Source organism: Girardinichthys multiradiatus, chromosome 22, assembly GCF_021462225.1.
Source record: "Girardinichthys multiradiatus isolate DD_20200921_A chromosome 22, DD_fGirMul_XY1, whole genome shotgun sequence".
Taxonomy (NCBI): Eukaryota; Metazoa; Chordata; class Actinopteri; order Cyprinodontiformes; family Goodeidae; genus Girardinichthys; species Girardinichthys multiradiatus.
In genome coordinates this window covers 25,827,358-25,849,013 of record NC_061814.1, presented here as the reverse complement: position 1 = coordinate 25,849,013, position 21,656 = coordinate 25,827,358, and the positions used below count along the sequence as shown (strand labels likewise).

At 41.9% G+C, this 21,656-nt stretch overlaps 1 protein-coding gene across 2 annotated transcripts; it reads left to right on the top strand.

The window, feature by feature from the left end:
- The first annotated feature begins 36 nt into the window (after positions 1-36).
- On the top strand, positions 37-15,682 carry zgc:123010 (uncharacterized protein LOC641500 homolog). 2 transcript variants are annotated; one of them, XM_047351420.1, is made up of 16 exons: positions 37-247; positions 5,316-5,398; positions 5,484-5,564; positions 5,661-5,717; positions 5,804-6,001; positions 6,167-6,280; positions 6,476-6,521; positions 6,717-6,807; positions 7,924-8,065; positions 10,095-10,199; positions 10,281-10,374; positions 10,505-10,538; positions 10,758-10,835; positions 10,992-11,094; positions 11,199-11,320; positions 13,616-15,682. In XM_047351420.1, the coding sequence occupies exons 1-16, from the start codon at positions 190-192 to the stop codon at positions 13,749-13,751; spliced, it is 1,542 nt and encodes a 513-aa protein (XP_047207376.1). In that variant the 5' UTR covers positions 37-189; the 3' UTR covers positions 13,752-15,682. The 2 variants fall into 2 exon arrangements, with proteins under 2 accessions (XP_047207376.1, XP_047207377.1); XM_047351421.1 differs by lacking the exon at positions 37-247 and adding an exon at positions 295-365.
- Positions 15,683-21,656: the final 5,974 nt, after the last annotated feature.

Sequence of the window (21,656 nt, the reverse complement as noted above, 5' to 3'; positions counted from 1 at the left end):
GTCCTGCGCCTTTAAGACGCTGCTCAGGGCTGGATTCTGCGTCGGGCGTTTGACGCTGAGGAAGTGGATGAAACCGCCGAAGGTCCCCGCAGATAAGCGATTGTGCCAATGTGTGAAAAGGGTCTCCACGCCGACTTAAACCGCAGTTAAAAACATTTGGGGAGGTTTATTTTTAGAGGATAATGCTGGATGGTTGCACTCATGAAATTCACCAGAGACATTTGCCGGCTGTTGGGACTCGGAAGCGGTAAGAAAACGTCCCTCGAAAACTTTAGTTAACTGGTCACAAGTTTTCATACTGACAGTGATAATGCGGTGAACAAACTTTGGAGCTTGGTCGACGCGCAGAACGTTACACTGGTTCGGTGGGTGGTTTGTATTTGTTATTGTGTTTTGTCTAAACGTTTAAATGGAGCTCATTGAACAATAAAATGTTGCCAGTTCCACCCTTTTCCCACTGCTTGCGAGTTCGCTTCTAGGTAGCCGAAGTTCTCTACTTCCACCCAAAACCGATTCAGACGAAGTAATTTATTCATGAGACGACGTGTTTTAATGTTTAGGGTGCTTAATGTGAGTTATATGTTGGCTTTAAAAAGGCCAAAACGAACAGTACGCTCCCTGTTCGCGTTGGTATGAAAACAATGCTTCAGATAGGTGGCCCAATGTCGTCCGTTAACAATCAACAGGTTGTGTCTCCCTCTGAAGCTGGTCTAAACTATATTCCGCTTGTTTTTTTCTACAATTGTGATATCATGTTTAGCACAACGGTATGTTAGAGTGATATTGGAGGCAGCTGAGCATCCAGAAATAACTCTTTCAACACAGATGTTATTGATTATGTGATCAGATTTCAGGCTTTTCTGCACATCTGCAAACTGCTAATCTTATTTATTTGAGATAGCAGCTTTTGTTTCTCACTTTTCCCTTTTCTTTGTTGTTTTTTTTTTTTTTTTAAAGAGCTTCGCCCAAAAAAACAAACAAAAAAAAAAAACAGGAATGCCTTCCAGCTGCACTTTGTTATAGGAAAATGCAACTATAATGCACCTGTGTGTCATATAAACCCAATGACATTGTTCTAAAGACAAACTAGCAATGAAGCTGATTTTCTGTCCAGTCCACCAGTTCCCGATGATAGACTGTTATTTTGCATTCCTGTGGAAAGAGCTCACCTTTCAACTGCAGTCTGAGTTGGGAAGCTTTCCTGAACAGAAGAAACAGAGGATCTTTTGTTGCCTTTGTCCACCAATCTTATATCATTTAAGTGTTCAGAGAGCATTCCACCAACGTAACTCTTGAACAGAACGTCAGATTAGGAGACAGTCTAGATTTTTGTCATTGGAGGAGTGTGGCAAAAATTAACAGCTGACTTTATTTCCTTATGCTACCACACTGTTTGTTTCAGCTGCATTCCTGTCTTTGATTCCTCACCTAAGCACATTCAAAGTTTTTGATGCAAAGGGGTAAAATGTCTGGATTTCTTCAGGAGGCTTTAAGATAATTCCTTCATTATTTTTTAGATTGTTGACCGGAGCTACAGCACCCAGGAGAATACAAATAAAGATAGTGAGAATGAGGAAGCCCAGCAGCTCCCTGTATGCTGTATAGATGAATTCAAAAGGCATAAGTGTCCATCACCACTTTACGAGTCACAGCATGAGTCACAGACCAAGTATGGATTTGTCATTCTCCGCAACGGTTTGCTTTGAACCAAAGGAAATCTGACACTGCAAAGTTTCCTTCAAGGCCGTTTGTTTCTGTTTTGTAATCTGTCTCCATCAACTCTGCATGAATAAGCAGCAAAGTTATGATTCCATGTGCTCTCTGGCCCAACAATAGACCCCATATTAAAATGCGTTGCCTGCTCTGTAGGTCGTTTTTAGTTTCTGAGAAACGGCAGACCACATAGCGACTTTGTGGTGCGTGATGGCTAAACTGATCCTCTTGCTTAAAGCCAAAGAGAAACAACATGAATCAGTCTCGCCAAGTAGATTTCTATTCAGCATTGTTGGGCATTCCTGGCACTCAGAAACCTTGAGTAATAATATTTCTCCCTGGCTACACCCAGAGTTATTTAAAATTTCTAGCTTAGTTAATAAAACCTAAAGTGGCTAAACCTGTTATGACTGAGGAACGTTTATACTCTGCATCCAGATGGCACAATGTTTATTACAAGATCTGTCTGGGTAATTATTCAGGTGTAGATTATCAAACGCTGAATAATAATAAAAGTGATTCAAACACATGATTTTCTTGAGCCGTGCTTTGTTTTAATAACGGAATATAGTATTGAATTTCAGAAGTGTAAGGTTTATATGAGATTCTGATGGTATGACAGCCTTGAGTAAAAACTTCTTGTTATTGTAGTATTTAGAAGTATAAAACAAAATATGTGACATGATCTAAGAGCGAAGAACATTATTCTGTTGCTGCTTATTGACATGCTGTTATTAATCAGTTAATCAAAAATTGTCAACAGATTAATCGATTAGCAAAGTTATCATTAGTTAAAGCCCTAATGCCATGGCTGTCCGCGTTTTTTAAAACCCACCCAAATTTGTCTGTCTTGTAAGGGAAAAATGTATTAACTTTTAGCCAACTCACCAATAATGTGCAGCAACAGGTGGGGAAGGGGCGCTTCTGCTACGTCACACAGCTGGGGAAAACTCTGGCCGAACTGGCCTTTTCACGAGCAACACATTAGTGGGACATTAAACCTTAAGAACATTTTAAAAACCTTAGTAAACCTTTACACATGTAACCAGCCCATCCCTGTAGAGGCCTGGGAAAGGGCTTTGTAATCCTATTGAGATTCAGAATGGCCAAGAAAGCAGAATAATATTTCGTTCGTTCGTCGTCTTCCGCTTATCCAGGACCGGGTCGCGGGGGCAGCAGACTCAGCAGAGACGCCCAGACGTCCCTCTCTCCAGACACCTCCTCCAGTTCCTCCAGGGGGAGCCCAAGGCGTTCCCAGGCCAGCCGAGAGACATAGTCCCTCCAGCGTATCCTGGGCCGTCCCCTGGGCCTCCTCCCAGTGGGACGTGCCTGGAACACCTCCCGAGGAAGGCGTCCAGGAGGCATCCGGTATAGATGCCCGAGCCACCTCAACTGGCTCCTCTCGATGTGGAGGAGCAGCGGCTCTACTCCGAGCCCCTCCCGGATGGCCGAGCTCCTCACCCTATCTCTAAGGGAGTGCCCGGCCACCCTACGGATGAAGCTCATTTCAGCCGCTTGTATCCGTGATCTCGTTCTTTCGGTCATGACCCAAAGTTCATGGCCATAGGTGAGGGTAGGAACGTAGACCGACCAGTAAATTGAGAGCTTTGCTTTTCGGCTCAGCTCTCTCTTCACCACAATGGACCGGCACAGCGCCCCCATTACTGTGGCAGCTGCACCGATCCGTCTGTCGATCTCCCGCTCCATTCTTCCCTCACTCGTGAACAAGACCCCGAGATACTTAAACTCCTCCACTTGAGGCAGGAACTCCCCTCCAACCTGAAGAGGACAAGCCACCCTTTTCCGGTCGAGTACCATGGCCTCGGACTTGGAGGAGCTGATCCTCATCCCAGCCGCTTCACACTCGGCTGCGAACCGCCACAGTGCATGCTGTAGGTCTTGGCTAGAGGGGGCCAGCAGGACCACGTCATCCGCAAAAAGAAGAGACGAAATCCACTGGTCCCCAAACCAGACCCCCTCCGGCCCTTGGCTGCGTCTAGAAATCCTGTCCATAAAAGTTATGAACAGGACCGGCGACAAAGGGCAGCCCTGCCGGAGTCCAACATGCACTGGGAACAGGTCCGACTTAGTGCCGGCAATGCGGACCAAACTCCTGCTCCGCTCGTACAGGGACCGGATGGCCCCTAATAAAGGGCCCCCGATTCCATACTCCTGGAGCACCCCCCACAGGGCATCACGAGGGACACAGTCGAATGCCTTCTCCAGGTCCACAAAACACATGTGAACCGGTTGGGCAAACTCCCATGAACCCTCGAGTACCCTGTAGAGGGTATAGAGCTGGTCCAGTGTTCCACGGCTGGGACGAAAACCACACTGTTCCTCCTGAAGCTGAGGTTCGACTATCGGTCGGACTCTCCTCTCCAATACCCTGGCGTAGGCCTTACCAGGGAGGCTGAGGAGTGTGATCCCCCTGTAGTTGGAACACACCCTCCGGTCCCCCTTCTTATAAAGGGGGACCACCACCCCAGTCTGCCAGTCCAGAGGCACTGTCCCCGACCGCCACGCAATGTTGAAGAGGCGTGTCAACCATGACAGCCCTACAACATCCAGAGACTTGAGGTACTCAGGGCGGATCTCATCCACCCCCGAAGCCTTGCCACCGCGGAGCTTTTTAACCACCTCGGTGACTTCAGCCTGGGTGATGAAAGAGTCCAACCCCGAGTCCCCAGCCTCTGTTTCCACCACGGAATGCGTGATGGCAGGATTGAGGAGATCCTCGAAGTACTCCTTCCACCGCCCGATAATGTCCTCAGTCGAGGTCAGCAGTCTCCCGTCCCCACTATAAACAATGTTGGCAGAGCACTGCTTCCCCCTCCTGAGGCGTCGGACGGTTTGCCAGAATCGCTTCGAAGCCAACCGGTAGTCCTTCTCCATGGCCTCACCGAACTCTTCCCAGGCCCGAGTTTTTGCCTCCGCCACAGCCCGGGCCGCAGCACGCTTGGCCTCACGGTACCCGTCAGCCGCCTCAGGAGTCCCACAAGCCAACCACAGCCGATGGGACTCCTTCTTCAGCTTAACAGCATCCCTTACTGCCGGTGTCCACCACCGGGTTCTGGGATTGCCGCCACGACAGGCACCGCAGACCTTACGGCCGCAGCTATGGGCAGCAGCATCGACAATAGATGCAGAGAACATGGTCCACTCTGAGTCTATGTCTCCAACATCCCCCGGGATCTGGTCAAAGCTCTCCCGGAGGTGGGAGTTGAATACATCCCTGGCCGAGGGCTCCGCCAGGCGTTCCCAGCAGACCCTCACTATGCGTTTGGGCCTGCCGAGTCTGTCCGGCTTTCTCCTCCTCCAGCGTTCCAACTCACCACCAGGTGATGATCAGTGGACAGCTCAGCCCCTCTCTTCATCCAAGTGTCCAAAACATGCGGCCGAAGGTCTGATGATACGACAACAAAGTCGATCATCGACCTCCTGCCTAGGGTGTCCTGGTGCCAAGTGCACCAGGACAAGTGCAGAATAATATTTCTACATTAAAAACAAAGATTAGAACAAAAACTCTCAAAACAAACTATATTAAACAACTTACAACTGACATCAAGGAACGATGAGCTGTGTTTTCTGTTTCCTAAAAGGCCCTGCTGTGCAGCAGCAGGAGGAGCTGATGGACTGTGTTGCTGCAACCTCTGACCCATGTCATAATGCCACTTTATCACAGGTAAAGTGTCATCCTGACCAAAAATGCTTTCAGAGGAAATGTTATGCTGTAATGTGCAGAGCTGAGCTACTGTGTGTTTGCCCAGAATGCATTAAATGGAGAGGAGGATCTGGGTGTGGAGGAGAAGGTCAAACAGAAAGCAGAGCGACGGCGAGCCAAGAGGAAGGTTAGCATTGTAATAAATCCACCCCTAAAAGATTATTACTCTCCAGTTTGTTTTGCTACATATGAGTGATGTCCTGGATTATTCTGAATGTTTTAGCGCCACCGGAAACGTAAAAAGCAAGAGCAGATCAAGCAAAATGACAACACTGAACAGGTAGTCCTAGTATTTCCATTATGAAGATATTTTACATTGTCCTTTTGCTGTTGGAAGGTTATTTTATGTATGCTCCCACATATTAGGACGATGAAGAGGACGGTGGTGCAGAGTCTGAACTGGATGAGAGCGAGTCGGAAGCAGACGGCGCTGAAGAGGAAAAACAAAGATCGGAGAACAAGGAAACAAAATCAGACGCTTCTGACAAGCACGTTGCTACTCCAGTTATGGCTGCTGCGGGACTCAAAGGACAGCAGAAGACAAAAGCCAAGTCAAATGAAGAAGTACTGAGCATGCATAAGTGTATTACACATAATGCTATTATCAATGTCATGAACCCACAAGACTCAAAATATGAGTTTTGTATTGTATCGTTTTTTTGTTTAAAGCCAGATGACATAAGTGGGACAGGATCTAACAGCAGTGTTTTTTTTGTTTTTTTTTAACAGGAACCAGAGTGGGATGTGAGCAGTGCCTTCTTTGCTAATGCTGCTAGCCATATCAAACCCAAAGGATCAAGTCGCAAGTCCAAAGAAAACAAGGAAAATGAGGCCAGAAAAGAGGTGAATGAAGTAATAAAAGATGCACAAGAACGATCTGTTTACTTATCCTGATGCGTTATTGTGTTCATCTGGCTGGTCAAAAGTCTTATTTAAGGGGGGAAAATTGGACTCTGGACCATGGCAGCCTTTTAATGTCCCTGTGTATGTGTCCACTGTTGTGCATGTAACATGATAAACGTATTACTCTGTTTTCAGACAAACTGGACTGACAACATGACCAAGAAAAGTGCATTACTGACAGGTAGGGCATGGTTCTGCAGAACCTTGCTACATAAGCAGTCTTTAAATTGATTTTTCATTTAAACACAAAGAAAGGCTTTGAGAAGTCTATTGATTTCACATTCCTTTCTAGAAACATGTTATCCGTGTTACAGTGGTCAAGTCTTCAGGCTGGTGTCTTAACTGAAAGTTATTTAAAAGTCTTTATGTCCTGCAGAAAAAGGTATTAAGCTGGTGCAGGAAGGGCAGTACGCACAAGCGGTCTGCATGTTTACGGAAGCCATAAAGTGTGATCCAAAGGATTACAGGTACATCTTCTGCTAGAAAGATAAGCGATTGTGCATTGTAAAAGTATTTATACTCAAACCTTCTGGCATTTTGTTGTGTTACAACCACAAACTTGTTTTTGAAGAAGTGTGGTGCACATTTGCATTAATCTTCCCTGAGTCAATACTTTGCATATCCACGTTTTGCTGCAATTAAATCTGCACATCTTATGGGACACGTCTCTACCCACTTTCAACGCCTAGAAACAGTATTCTTTTGTCCATTTGTCTTGGCAAATTAGCCTAGTTAGTCTCAGTTAGTTTGGATGCAGATTGTGCAGCAATTTTCAAGTTTTGGCACAGGTTCCTAATAGATTCTGGTTCTGTATTTTAACTGGGCCATTCAAACACATTAATCTAAACAATTTCAGTGTAGTTTTGTCTGTATGTTTAATATTGTTGTTCTGCTAGTAGAGGGAAAATAACCCTCTACTCTTGTCTATGGGAAACTGCAGATGCAACTTGTTTTGGCTTTCTTCGTGTTACTGTTCCATGCCAGATCTGTGGAGTGCTCAACTAGTAGTTGTCCTGTCCATGAATTCCCCCCACCTGAGCTCCTCCACAATTACCATGGGCCTCTTAGCTGCTTTTCTGATGAATGCTCTCATGATGGATTGAGCGGAGCTTTGTGAGATGTTCAAAGCTGGAGATATTGTTTATTTAACCTAACCCTAGTTTAAACAACTCAACATCTTTATGCCACACTTGTCTGCTGTGTTCCTGGGCCTTCATGATTCTGGTTGTTCTCTAACAAACCTGAGACCTTCACAAAACAGCTATGCAAAGATTAAATTATAGAAAGAATGTCGCTATTCATTTATAAGGTGATTTCTAAAGGCAACGTGAGCTAAATACAAAGGATACCATACTTCAAATGTTTATTTGTTTAAAATAATTTTTATTCTCCTTATAGTATGCACCACTTTGTGTGTTTTTTTTTTTTTGCATCGCATCCCAATAAAATACACTGAAGTTTGTAGTTGCAATGTGACAAAATGTGGAAGGTTTCAAGTGGCACAGATAATTTTGCAAAGCAGAATCCATGTACTAAGGTATGTTGTATACAGTTGGTTTTTAAGGTATTTTTAAAACCTGCAGGTTCTTTGGAAACCGCTCATATTGCTATTACTGCTTGGAGCAGTATCCTCAGGCGTTGGGAGATGCAGAACGCTCAATTGAGCTGGCTCCAGAGTGGGCCAAAGGATACTTTCGCAAAGGGAGAGCTCTCATTGGTATGAAGGTGGGCACAGAGCTTTGTGACTATGAATACACACTACCAGTCAAAGGTTTGGATACTCCTTCGTCATTCAGTGTTTTTTTTTTTTGTAATACTTCCTACATTGTAGATACATACTGAAGACATCGAAACTATGAAACAACAGTAAATGGAATTACAACAGAACAATGTGAAATACCTTAAAGCATCTTCTATATTTTAAATTCTTCAAAATGGCCCTCTTTGCTTTAATTACTGCTTTGCACACTCTATGAGCTTCATTAGGTAGTCGCCTGAAATGGTTTTCCAGCAGTCTTTAAGGAGATCCAGAGATGGTAATAAAAATGTAATAAGTAATAAAGACGCACCATTGAATCAGAAGGTGCGCTAAACGTTTGACTGATAATGTGTGTATATACACTGCTCAAAAAACTAAAGGGAACACTTAAACAACACAATATAACTCCAGGTAAATCAAACTTCTGTAAAATCAAACTGTCCACTTAGGAAGCAACACTGATTGACAATCAATTTCACAGCTGTTGTTCAAATGTAATAGACAACACGGGGAAATCTTTTGCGATAAGTAAGACACACTCAATAAAGGAGTGGTTCTGCAGGTGGGGACCACAGACCACTTCTCAGTACCTATGCTTTCTGGCTGATGTTTGGGTCACTTTTGAATGTTGGTGGTCCTTTCACACTCGTGGCAGCATGAGACGGACTCTACAACCCACACAAGTGGCTCAGGTAGTGCAGCTCATCCAGGATGGCACATCAATGCGAGCTGTGGCAAGAAGGTTTGCTGTGTCTGTCAGCGTAGTGTCCAGAGCCTGGAGGCGCTACCAGGAGACAGGCCAGTACACCAGGAGACGTGGAGGAGGCCGTAGGAGGGCAACAACCCAGCAGCAGGACCGCTACCTCCACCTTTGTGCAAGGAAGAACAGGAGGAGCACTGCCAGAGCCCTGCAAAATGACCTCCAGCAGGCCACAAATGTGCATGTGTCTGCACAAACGGTTAGAAACTGACTCCATGAGGATGGTATGAGGGCCCGACGTCCACAAGAACGCTTGGCATTTGCCAGAGAACACCAGAATTGGCAAATTCACTACTGAGGCCCTGAGCTCTTCACAGATGAAAGCAGGTTCACACTGAGGACATGTGACAGACGTGAGAGAGTCTGGAGACACCGTGGAGAGCGATCTGCTGCCTGCAACATCCTTCAGCATGACTGGTTTGGCAGTGGGTCAGTAATGGTGTGGGGTGACATATCTTTGGAGGGCTGCATGGTCCTCCATGTGCTCGCCAGAGGTAGCCTGACTGCCATTAGGTACCGAGATGAGATCCTCAGATCCCTTGTGAAACCATATGCTGGTACGGTTGGCCCTGGGTTCCTCCTAATGCAGGACAATGCTAGACCTCATGTGGCTGGAGTGTGTCAGCAGTTCCTGCAAGATGAAGACTTTGAAGCTATGGACTGGCCCGCTTGTTCCCCAGAACTGAATCCGATTGAGCATATCTGGGACATCATGTCTCGCTCCATCCACCAACGTCACGTTGCACCACAGACTGTCCAGGAGTTGGCGGATGCTTTAGTCCAGGTCTGCGAGGAGATCCCTCAGGAGACCATCCACCGTCTCATCAGGAGCATGTCCAGGCATTGTAGGGAGGTCATACAGGAACGTGGAGGTCACACACAATACTGAGCCTCAATTTGACTTGTTTTAAGGACATTACATCATAGTTGGATCAGCCTCTAGTGTGTTTTTCCACTTTAATTTGGGTGTGACTCCAAATACAGGCCTCCATTGGTTAATAAATTTGATTTCCATTGATGATTTTTGTGTCATTTTGTTGTCAGCACATTCAACTTTGTACAGAACAAAGTATTTCATGAGAATATTTCATTCATTCAGATCTAGGATGTGTTATTTGAGTGTTCCCTTTATTTTTTTGAGCAGTGTATAAGACAATAAGAGAAATCTCTGCTGGATGTCTCAATCCGTAAGCCTGTGCGGGTCATCATGCAAAATCTTTGTATACTTATTGTAGCGGTACAGTGAGGCGGAAAAGGCTATGGAGCAGGTGTTGAAACTGGACAAAGATTGTGAGGAGGCCGTCAATGACCTCTTCAGCTGCAAAGTCCTTCAGCTAATGGTAAATAAAAGCTGTTTTCTTTTGTGTAATGGGAATTTATCTGAGCTACATTTTAGACGTATTTTTATGCTGTCTTCTTAGGAGTTTGGATTTGAAGAGATGCAAAGTGTTCTACTTCTGGAGAGGTTTTCATCTGTGCAGGCTGTACTGGCATCTTGTTCAGATGCAGCAAGAGGTAAAAAAATAAAAACATCCAGCGTTTTCTATTTCTGATGAAGAGGCGTTTAGATGTATAGAATTGTATATGATGTATATGCCGTTCCGTGTGATCTGCAGTTACATTTCTATGTATTTTGTTTCTGCAGCTGGAGGCCATGATACATCAATTGTGCAACCAGGGTAGGTGACCTTTTTTCTATCAAACTAAGAGATCACAAGAGTGCAAATATGATTTTTGGCCATACTTTTGGTTTTTTAATGGTTTATTTTTGTTATATTTAACCTTTTATTTAACCAGGTGAGATGATTAAGAAATACTTCTCATTCACAACACCATCATGGATTGTGCATCTAGTTGTTGTAATTTGTTTAGTCATATTGTCTTTCGTTTTATTTTAGAAGCCCTTGCCCATCTCTCTGGGTGGGAAATGTGACAACAGAGATAACGGAGAAACACTTATGGGACCTTTTTAAAATGTATGACTTTAGTGTGGTACAGTATTTAATTCTTCCTTATTTATGGGTTTAATTCAGCCCTCATAAGCAGTCATCTTGTACAGAAACTTAGGATGGCAGTATTTTAACCATAGCGGGTAATCTGGTGTCTGTATACTGCTTTGCTTTCCATTGCAGGCATGGTGACATAGAGAGCATCCGTGTGCTGCAGGAGAGATTCTGTGCCTTTGTGAATTTTAGGAATGCAAACATGGCAGCTCGAGCTATGGAAAAACTAAATGTCAGTGCTTCTTTATTTATTTTCCCACTTTTAATGCCTCTTTTGATGCAGCCTTCTCTTTTTAAAGACTGGCTTTATCTGAATGTATGTTTTTGCTTTCGCAGGGGTATTGCATTGAGAACACGCGTTTAGTTGTAAGGTATCCTGACCGTCGCACTCAGAAGGTCCTTCCTATTCCACTTAAGACGTTTCTCCCTGTCACACAGCAGGCAGGGACAGGAGCTGGGTAAGAAACATGTTTAAAACATTTTTCCCCCTTTGGTCTGGTGTGATACAATGGCATGTGAAAGTTTTCATATCCTTCAAGCTGTTCTGCATTTTCACACCAAAACCACAGACTGAAATGTAATTTATGGCCATTTTATTTGACAAACCAACAGAAAGTAGTGGTGTGTTTTTGTATTCGACCCTTTTACTTTGATTGCCCTAAATGAAATTTGCTGCAAAATTAAATGTTTACTTGTTTATAAATACAACTGTTTTGTGGAGGCATCAGGATCTGTTGCAGAACATTAGCAAGCAAAAATCCTTATGAAGACCTAGGAACTCACAAGCCTAACACTTGGAGACGTTTAAAGCTAAGTTAAGTTGTAAAACCTTATTCAAAGCTTTGAACAATTCACAGAGAACTGTGTTGGGATTATGATTAGTGATTAATTAATATTTATCAATAAGTATAATTGAAAATCATAATTTGAGAAAATTAATTTCTTAACCAAACATCCTTATTTATGAATCGAAATCAGAGATGTCCTCTGGGGTTGTAATTGTGGCTCAAAGCCCTTGATAATTACAATTATTAAAGTCTCAGTAATAATTGATAACAGTTATTAGATGTCACTGTTTAATCAACAGTTTCTGCCGAAACGTGGGGAACTTTAACCTTATTTTGACAGACAAATCACTCTTGCACAAAATAAACACAAACGCCTTCTCTTTATCTACGTGAATATTTATTAAATCAACAGTCCTGATACACTCGCTCTTCCGATTCAATAATCTTCACCTATTCAAACATGCAAAGTTCTACTCAAAGAGGGTAAAATATCTAACTAAACAAAAGAAAACAGCATTGAGTGTGTATGAAATCAAACCAGCAGTTATGGCAGTTATGGCAAAATACAAAAGGACTATGGTTGAACGAAGCTCTGGGAGGCCACTCCCAAAGTGTGGCTTAGTTAAAACAGATAGTCATAAAACATCCCCCAACGCTGGGATGTCTGCACACACAAAGGATAATAAAACTTTTGGCGGCAAGCCAGTAAAGCGTGAAGTTGATGACAAAGAAAATGGTTGATTTTCACCATGAAGTTATAGCAGTCCAACTTTAAAATATACCCTGAGCTTGCTCTCAGGTGATAAAACAACACGGCAAAACACACACAGCTTGAAAAGCACCGCGGCCTTCAGATGTCCAACAGCAATCAAAGTCCGTGGATAACTCAGCTCAGGAAAGTGGTCTGTCCTTGTCCTTTTGGACTCCTCGGCAGAAAGGTGAAAAATATGACGGACCGTCACTAGTCGACTGGAACAAAAAAGCAAAGAGAAAATTTTCTTCTCCTTGAAACCTCCTGGTTTTTTGATTACGTGTTAAATCCACGTCTTCGATCGGTAAAGTTGAGACTTACAAGCCTTCTTATTCCTGTAAGCTTAATTCGCGTAGTTTTCTGGCCAATGGGAGAATGAATGAAAGTCCACGTGGGATTTCTTCTCCAGAATGATGCGCTTCAGATGCCGGTAACCGCGTCTCGGTTCCAAGCTAAAAAGCAATGGGGGTGATCTCAGAGTATGTTATATAGCTGACCGTGACATCAGAGCTGCGACGCCCCCGTCCTATCAGCTGCAGTGCCCGCTGGGATTTGTTGTAGCGGACTATCCTGGGGTACAAAATGGCTGATGACGCCGGAAAGCATAGTGGCGTCCAGCAACGTCCAAATGGTCCAATATTAAGCAACACATGGTCCAACAACTGTCTAAACCAGTCACCCAAAAATCAAAGAGTATATGCAAACCAAGTATGACCTGGCCAACCACCTAAAGTGGCAGACTGGGCAAGGATCCGAGGGGAGGCCAAATACCAATACAAGGGTGGGAAAACGAATCACCCTGAACACCATCTGTCACTGTGGCAGCATCATGTGGTGGGGATTCTTTTCTTCAGCAGGGACAAGGAAACTGGTCAGAGTTGATGAGGAAATGGATGAAAACTTTAAACTGGTTAATTAGTGGGAAAAAATCAGTTAGAGGCTGCAGAAGACCTGAGACTGGAACGGTGGTTCACCGACCAGTAGAACGATTTAAAATATACAGCTACAGTACAATATGATGGTTTAGATCAAAGCATATTAATTTATCAGGATTTATCGGGATCAAAGTCGAAAAAGACCAAATACTTTAGCAAACTACTGTACCATCTTGTCCTTATCAACAAAGTCAACAAAGGAATTTTTCTTTGTTTACGCAGTAGTTAGTGTCTTCTTATTGTCTTTTCCTCTGTATATTTCATTTTCTCACTTCCCAGTCCTCGGAGACGTGGTCCAGTTAATGGAGACGAGTGTTACTTCTGGAGAACCACCGGCTGCCATTTCGGGGACAAATGTCGCTACAAACACTTTCCTGACCAGAAAGGCAAGGACAGGAAACCCTGGCAGCCTTGAACTCTGTTCAAGCTCTGCCTCAGCAGTGCTCGGGAAACAGAGTTGCTCCAAAAACCGCCTGCAAGGCTTGAACTAACCGCATCCGGATGTCTGGACTAACATTATATTGGTAAAAAAAATTCCGAGGAAGATAGAGGAGTTGGGGATAGTTCTGCATTAGACATACAAGACTCAGAGCATGAAGGTGGTTCTGTTACCCAAAGATCCAAATGAATGCCTTTGCTCAAAAGTACGAAACTGTCCAGGGGAGAACAACATACCGTCACACTCGCAGCCCCAATGGAACTTGCTTTTCTCTCTGAAAGCAACACTAATCTCTAGATCACAGTTAATGGAAGTGAAATTGTCTCAGCTTACTGCTGAAGGGGTGGAAAATCATGCCTGTCTTGTGTAATACAGGTTATGACAGGCATCATTATGGATACACCTGGGACCTTTTTTAAACAATGCTAATTAACCTCTCAGGTGAATTTATTTCCCACATTTGCCTTTTATTTCACGTCTGCAGGTAATACTTGAGTTTCACTTGTAGTTTTTGTGCCATTATCGGCACCTGACCAAAGACATTTCAGCACGTCACCCTGTGCAACAATTATGCAGCATTAGTTAAGATCATTACATTGGAGTAAGTAAATAAGTGGACTGAAAGATAATAAAACACCTGTACAGGTAGGTGATGTGGATAATTAAGTATAGGTATGTTCAGACTTCTGATGGCCTCATAATGCCTGTAAGGCATTTTAATGTCATTACTCTTGCAATCCGATGAAAACAACCCTCTTTATTTAAAGGCTGGAATACCTCATTTGTTGAGTCTGTCTTAGAAGTGTTGTTTTTCTGTATGGAAGTTTTGAGGCTTGTATTTTGGCATTTTTTTCTATGTTGGACTGGATTGCATGACATGAGGGGTGATGTGCTTCAGTTCAGCTGGGTTAATAGATAAATCTGTTTACCATTTTGAGATGAAGCTATTTAAGTTGGTGATCAGTAGATTTTTCTCTCAAAAATTAGCTTTGTGGCATTTGTTTTTAGTCTGTGCCAAAACACGTCAGAGAAACACATGTTCCCCGCCTCTAGGACGAATAGGCACAAAAACAGTAATATGTATCATTTATGGACCTTTTGAAAAGCAGTGTTCGTTACCTTGGGGCGTCAACATCAGTATTTTACTAAACTATAGGAGCTGATGGCTTTACATTAAGTTTCAACACTAGACAGTGAATTACACACCCGCTGGCATGTTTTTTTTTTTGTCACCCGCTTGTCAACAACTACAGCTGAAGTCCACACTACATTCACTAGCAAACTATGCACTGCCTAGGAAGGGTATTTATTTTGCTATTTATATAGATATATTTCCCTTTTTCTTTTGAACACAGGATACTTACAAACTAAATCTAGGTTGTCATTCACCCTCTCTTCAAATGCAGACGCACCCCACCCCAATCAGTGTCTTTGTGGCCTAGATTAATAGCAGTTTGATGAGAACCGGGTCACATGCTGAACTTCTGCTTTTCTTGTATTACTTTTTGTTTTGTGGTTAGAGCTTGTGACAAAGGAATTAGAAAACAAACCTTAAGGCTGCACTAGTTTTTAACATGTGTCCTAGTTTCTCATCTGATTGGTGGTGTTCAGTATTTTAAATGCTATTCTCGCAATGCATTAAATTATTTAGACCCACTAAACATATTTGAATAAAGCACGTTGTTTTAAATTTTATTGTATAAATATTTCTGTCTGGACTTTAAGGTTTCTTGCTCTATGTACTTTCATTATCTCCACTTTATTTAGAATTATTTTATTAAAATCTATTTCAAGTTATATATGTATACATACAACCAGAGCACTGTGATTCTGTTAATCTACCAAAAACTTTGAATTTTTTCTGTAATGCAAATAAGAGTTTTATATTTAATAAACATTTTGTTCCATCTGCTGTGTTATTGCTCTTGTTTGGATGTGGTTTTCATGTCCTCCACAAGGTGGCAGGCTTGCACTGAAATGTCATGAACTTGGCCATGTCACCACATGCTTTACACAAACATTTTTCATTTTTAATCATGAGAAACCGAGATGCGTCTTTAAGTAGCTTCTGCTGCTGGCATGCATGCTGGTGTGGGGACAGCATGGTTACCCTCTCATCACTTGTCAGTGGGGACACACTTGTGTGGCTGACATGAAGCAATCAGGAGTTGAGCAAACCGCCCAGACCAAAGGAAGATGCAGGCAACCCTGAGAATGTGTGGGAAAAGGCAACCGAAGGGGCCACAGATGACATTTTAAATAGAGGAACTGTGGTCTGATGCCAGCTGATGCAAGTGTGAGAGAGCACCATGCAAAAAAATTAAAAGGGGTACGCCACATTGGGGTTACTCTATAAATGTAGACTGCTTAACATGTGAAAACTTTTACAAATCAGAATTTTCTCTTGCAGGCATGCAACATGTGCCTAATTTCATCTTCACGCTTAGTGGATTATGGGTAGAATTCAGCAAATAGGATCACTGAGGAGTCCTTTGAACTTTCTTGCAGTGTTTGAGTCTCTTCGTGTTTTGTTTGTGTTTACATATAGGTTGTGCTAGTATTCAGTCAGATGGTCCTTTTACATAACCAAACAGTCAAGTGAAGTAAATCCTGCTTATTTTAGCTGCAAAGATATGAGACAATCGTTTTATTCATTTTTTTTTAATTTATTCTTTACTAACTCAGTACTCTGGGAACATTCTTCTAATAAGCTTATCAAATATGGGTTTCACACATTTTATACATATATTTGAATGATTCTCCAATTTAGATAAACAAAAAATAGTGTGTATTAATCAGTCTAGCATCTAGACTGCATTAAAAATAATCTCAGGAGGAAAACTCAGGGCTCCAGGTAGCTCATTAACCATTTTGATTTTGCCCACAATGCTCCTACTGAAAAAACAACCCAAAATTCACAAATTCATCTTACACTGGAACTTTTGATGAGTAAAGAGTCTGTAAGATGAATTGTAATTTTGCTTGACTACAGGACAGAAAGTGACATCCGAATTTAGATGGAATAAACTTTTCCTTTGCCAGTCCCAGATGAGAAAAATAAAATAAAAAAAAGTCTTGAAATAAAATGAGAAAAAGTCATAATTTCAGTAAGGACTGATTGAAGATGAAGGGAAAAAAAACATTAAAAATGCCTTATTGAATTTTCCAAACCATTATTTTTTTAAGAAGCGGTGGACACACATCTATAAACGGACTTCAAGATTTTGAAATATGCTATTTTACAAGCTTAGAAAGTAGAACAAGCCTTTCTACCTTTTTGGGACACAAAAACAAGATGACTACATGCTACATGTAAAAAAAAAAACATGGTCGCTATAAGCTAATTGAGAAGTGCAATTTTGCTGACTACCTGATCTCTTCTTAACCTTGCGCTGACATCATTACTGTGTGGGTGCAAAGTGGTATCAAAATTCCAGATACGCACCTGGTGGAGTACTAACACGCTGCCAAAGCAGCTATGATCAGTGAAGGTATAAACTACACCTAGGGCAATGGTAGTATCTTTAGTCCCAGTGAGTTGTGAGGTCTTCTGATTTATTCCCACAAAAATCAGATCAGTAATTGAGGGTTTTGATACTAAAAGATCTTCTGGTGAGTATTTTGAGCCATTGCTCAGCCATTTATGCTGGTGTCCACTGTTGTCCTGCCGAGAGGGGTTGTAAGTGACAGCTGTTGGTTTGTTGGGAGTGTGATCACCGGAAATGTTTAGGTGGATAACAAGTTTTAGAGTCAGATCCACATGTCTTGCGAAAGGCTTGAACCTTTTTAGATTTTGACCTGTAACAACCACAATCTTCAACCTATTTTACTGGGAATATATGTGATACACCAACACAAAGAAGTGTACAATTGTACAGAGGGAGGAAAAATAAATTTTGCTTACAAAATTACAAAAATAAGATCTAAAAAGTGTGGCATGCTTTCGTGTTCAACTCCCCTTACTCTTAGACTCCAAACTAAAATCCCTTTAAACTAGTTTAATTAAAAAGAGATAATTAATAAATAGCGTCCACCCATGTGTAATTTAGTCTCTGTGTAAAACCAGGTGTCCTGTGACGACCTCAGAGGTTTATTATTAATAAGCAAACGGCATAATGAAGACTACGGAACACAGCAGACTAGTCATGTGTAAACATGTTTAGGAGTTTAAAACAAGGTTAGGTTAGAAAACAAAACCTCAACCTTTAAGCTTCTCTCAGAGCACTGTGATCCATAACCTGAAAATGCAATTAGTATGGCACAACTGCAGACCTACCAAAACATGGCTGTCTATCTAAACAAGTTTGACAAGGAGAACAATAATCAGAGAAGCAGCCAGTGCACCCATGGTAACTCTGGAGGAGTTGCAGAGATCCACAGCTAACGTGGGGAAAATTATTAACTGTGCAATCTACAAATATGTGCTTTATGGAAGACTGTCAAGATGAATGCCATTGTGGAAAGAAAGTCTTGAGACATTCAGTTTAAACCATGGCCACATGCCATGTAGGGGACGCAGCAAACATCTTAAAATGGGTGGTCAGTTAAGAGCAAAACAGAAGTTTTTGCCATGTGTGATAAAACACTAACACTGCACATCACCCAAAACTAATTATTACTTTAGTAAATTGGGTGGCAGCATCATGGTTTAGGCTTGCATTTCTTAAGCAACTCTAAATACAGGACAGTCCTGGAACATGACCTGTTAGAGGCTACAAAAGATTTCAGACTGGGGTGGATGTTTACCTTTGAGCAGGACAGCAATCCTTAACATACAACCAGAGCATATTTAATTATTAGAATGGCCCAGTCAAAGTCTAGACCTACTGCGAAGTCAGTGGAAATCAGTGGCAAGAGTTGTAAACCGTTTTGCAAAGATGCTCTCCATCCATCTCCATCTGACTGAGTTTGAGCTATAATGTGTGGACAGAATTTTCAGTACATTGATGTGCAGAACTGGCAGAGACATAATCCAAAAAAATGCATCTTTACTTGCAGCAAAAGTAAAAATGGGCTCTGCACAGTATTGTCTTTGGGGGACTGAATACACATAGACTTCACCATTTTCAGATTTTGATTTATAAAGAAACAATTAAACGGTAAGTATGGCCTGCACTTGTATAGTACTTTATCAAGTCTGAGGACTCCAAAGTGCTTTACAGCACTACAATCAGTCATCCACCCATTCATACACTGACAGTGGTAGGTTACATTGTAGCCACAGCTGCCCTGGGGCAGACTGACAGAACTGAGGCTGATATACACCGGGCCCTCTGACCACCATCAGCAGGCAAGGTAGGTGAAGTGAAGATGGAATGGAGGTTCGAACCGGCAACCCATTGGTTACAGGACAAACTCCTACCACCGTCGCCATTGAACCATTAACCCCTTTACCTTCCCCTTCACAACTGTGCACAACTGTATGTTTATCACATAAAATCTGAATGAAATACACTGAAGTTTGTTGTACCAGGACAAAATGTGCAAAGGTTCAAAGGCTTGAATCTTTATGCAGTGATACTCACTTTACATCAAGGTTTGTGGCTGATCTTTAGACATTTTTAAAGTTCGTTGCATAGTATTGAAAAAATACTACATTTGCATTTAGGCTAAATTAATTAATATCACAGTTATAGAAAGAATCACTTTCACTGGTTCATAGAAATTTTCAGTCCTCTAAATATCTCCAGCACAAAATCACTCATGATGTTAAATAACCATACATGTCCATACAGGTAATATTTCAATTTCAGGTCATAACCTAGTTTTAAATGGTATCTATTAATTTGATATTTTATTTAATTATCCTGTCTTTTTGATGTAACATATGTAATGTAACACAATTAACCTCTCTCTGCACTCTCCGCTTTACAGTACCAGCCTACATTCCTGTACAGCCAGTTAAAAGCTAAAACATTATAAAAGCCTGCAGAGATGGCAGTAGGGGTGAACATGTCATTTGAAAAGGCACTTGTTTATTGTTGGAGAGCATGTATTTATTTCATGCCTCCACAGATTGTGGGTAAGGGCAGAGCTGGCTTGGTTTGTGTAATTAGAGAGGTGGAGAGAGAAAGCGTTCTGCCGCAGAGACCTGCTTTCTCAGATAGTCCTTTGATTTCTCTGGGAGCCCTGAAGAGCACTCTCACTATAGCCCACACCCCGCTGAACTGTAAAGCATTTGCTCACAAAGCAGGGACACCTGTCTAGTCTAGTGTGATGTGTTTAGTCTATAACAAATCCAAACTTGATGCATGTCGCACACTGTGATAGTTTAAACCTTATCACGTGTGTTTCCTTGTTCTTTTCTTTCTTCCCTTATGGCCTCGGAGATCCCTCTGATTTGGCCGTGCTAATAGGGGGTCTGCTCTTCCTGTTCGGGGTTTAACAGTAAGGGAGGGACCACCACATTGCCACCCAGTGGCACCATGTCCAGGACACCCAAACATGTCTGCTGCAGCTTCAAAGGGTAAGCACATACAGTTTTTTGATGTGTAATTACTTTACACGCTACTGGCTGGAAATCTGCATACAGCTAAGTGTTTATAATGGCTGTGCCGTATGTTTAAGTTCCTACCTCCCTGTCCTAATTGCCATTTTTCATGTCTATGAATATGCTGCCTTAGAAATTTGCCCACTGAGGTTTACTTGAAAACAGAAATACAGTTTATCAAAACAACAACCCAATGCCAACATTTTCCATGTAGCTAAATTTGTCCAAAAACATCAAAAAAAAAAAAAAAAAGACTCAAAAAACAAACATGTTTCAAGCACCTCTGGAAGAAACCTTAGACAGGTCAAGACCTTTAGGTACAGTTAAAAAGGACTGGATTTTCAGATAAATCCATCTGGACCTGCATTGATGAGTTAAATCCCTATGCTCTACGCACAATAAGAGGTTATAGAACTGTTGCATATTCCCGGGCCGGTGTGGTAATGCACATTCTCATCTGTCACGTTCACCATGGCTACGGGGAGGCTGGCCCTATTTTAGAGTTGGTGGTTTGTGGCCGTTCCAACAAGGAAATATCTACCCTGTGGCATAGGGAGCTTCTTTAAGACACTTGGAACTTAGAATTTAAAACTATTCTGGAAGCAGACGCTTTCCTGTTGGTTTAATTTACACACGTTTTCCCTAAAGTTGTGCATCTTTTTAGCCTATAGGAGGAAAGGGGTGTAAGTGGCTTACATGTGAGAATAAACTGCAATTCAATATATAAATTGGCTTTAGAATCCGTTTGATTTGTAAGCAAGTCTGAAACATCCTTTTATAAAAATCAAATAGTCTTGTTGCTGGAATCAAATATTTGGAATGTTACATTTAAAACATTAATTGACCCTTAATGTAATGAGTTACACTGCATATATTATTACAGTCCAGTGTTCTTATAAAGTGGTTTGCAAAAGCACTTTAGGTACATTTTGGATTTTATATATTAGACCAACACAAACTACTGCATCTGTCAAGTGGAAGGAAAATAATATATTTGTTTTTTTCTTCTAACAAATAACATCGTAAAACTGTGGTTCAGGCTGTTTTACTCTGACACCCCTAAATAAAATCCAGTGCAACCACGCTATCTTTGTGTATGTGTTTGAGCAACAATTTAAAATTTATATTTAAAACCATACAAATATTAGCAAGGATGGAAAAAAAAAACCCAACAATAACAATGATAATAATGAATGGATCCACTGCTGTTATTTTGTTGATTGTTACACAAGATCTACACATCATGCAGACAGTTTTATGGCTGCAATCAGCTTCACGTTTCAGTGTGTTAACCATAATGTCCATATATGACAGAAAGAAATCTAGTGAAAGAGGAGGGAGGTAGTGAAAGAAGCAGGGAGGGATATATGGAGAAGGAGGGAAGAGGGGTG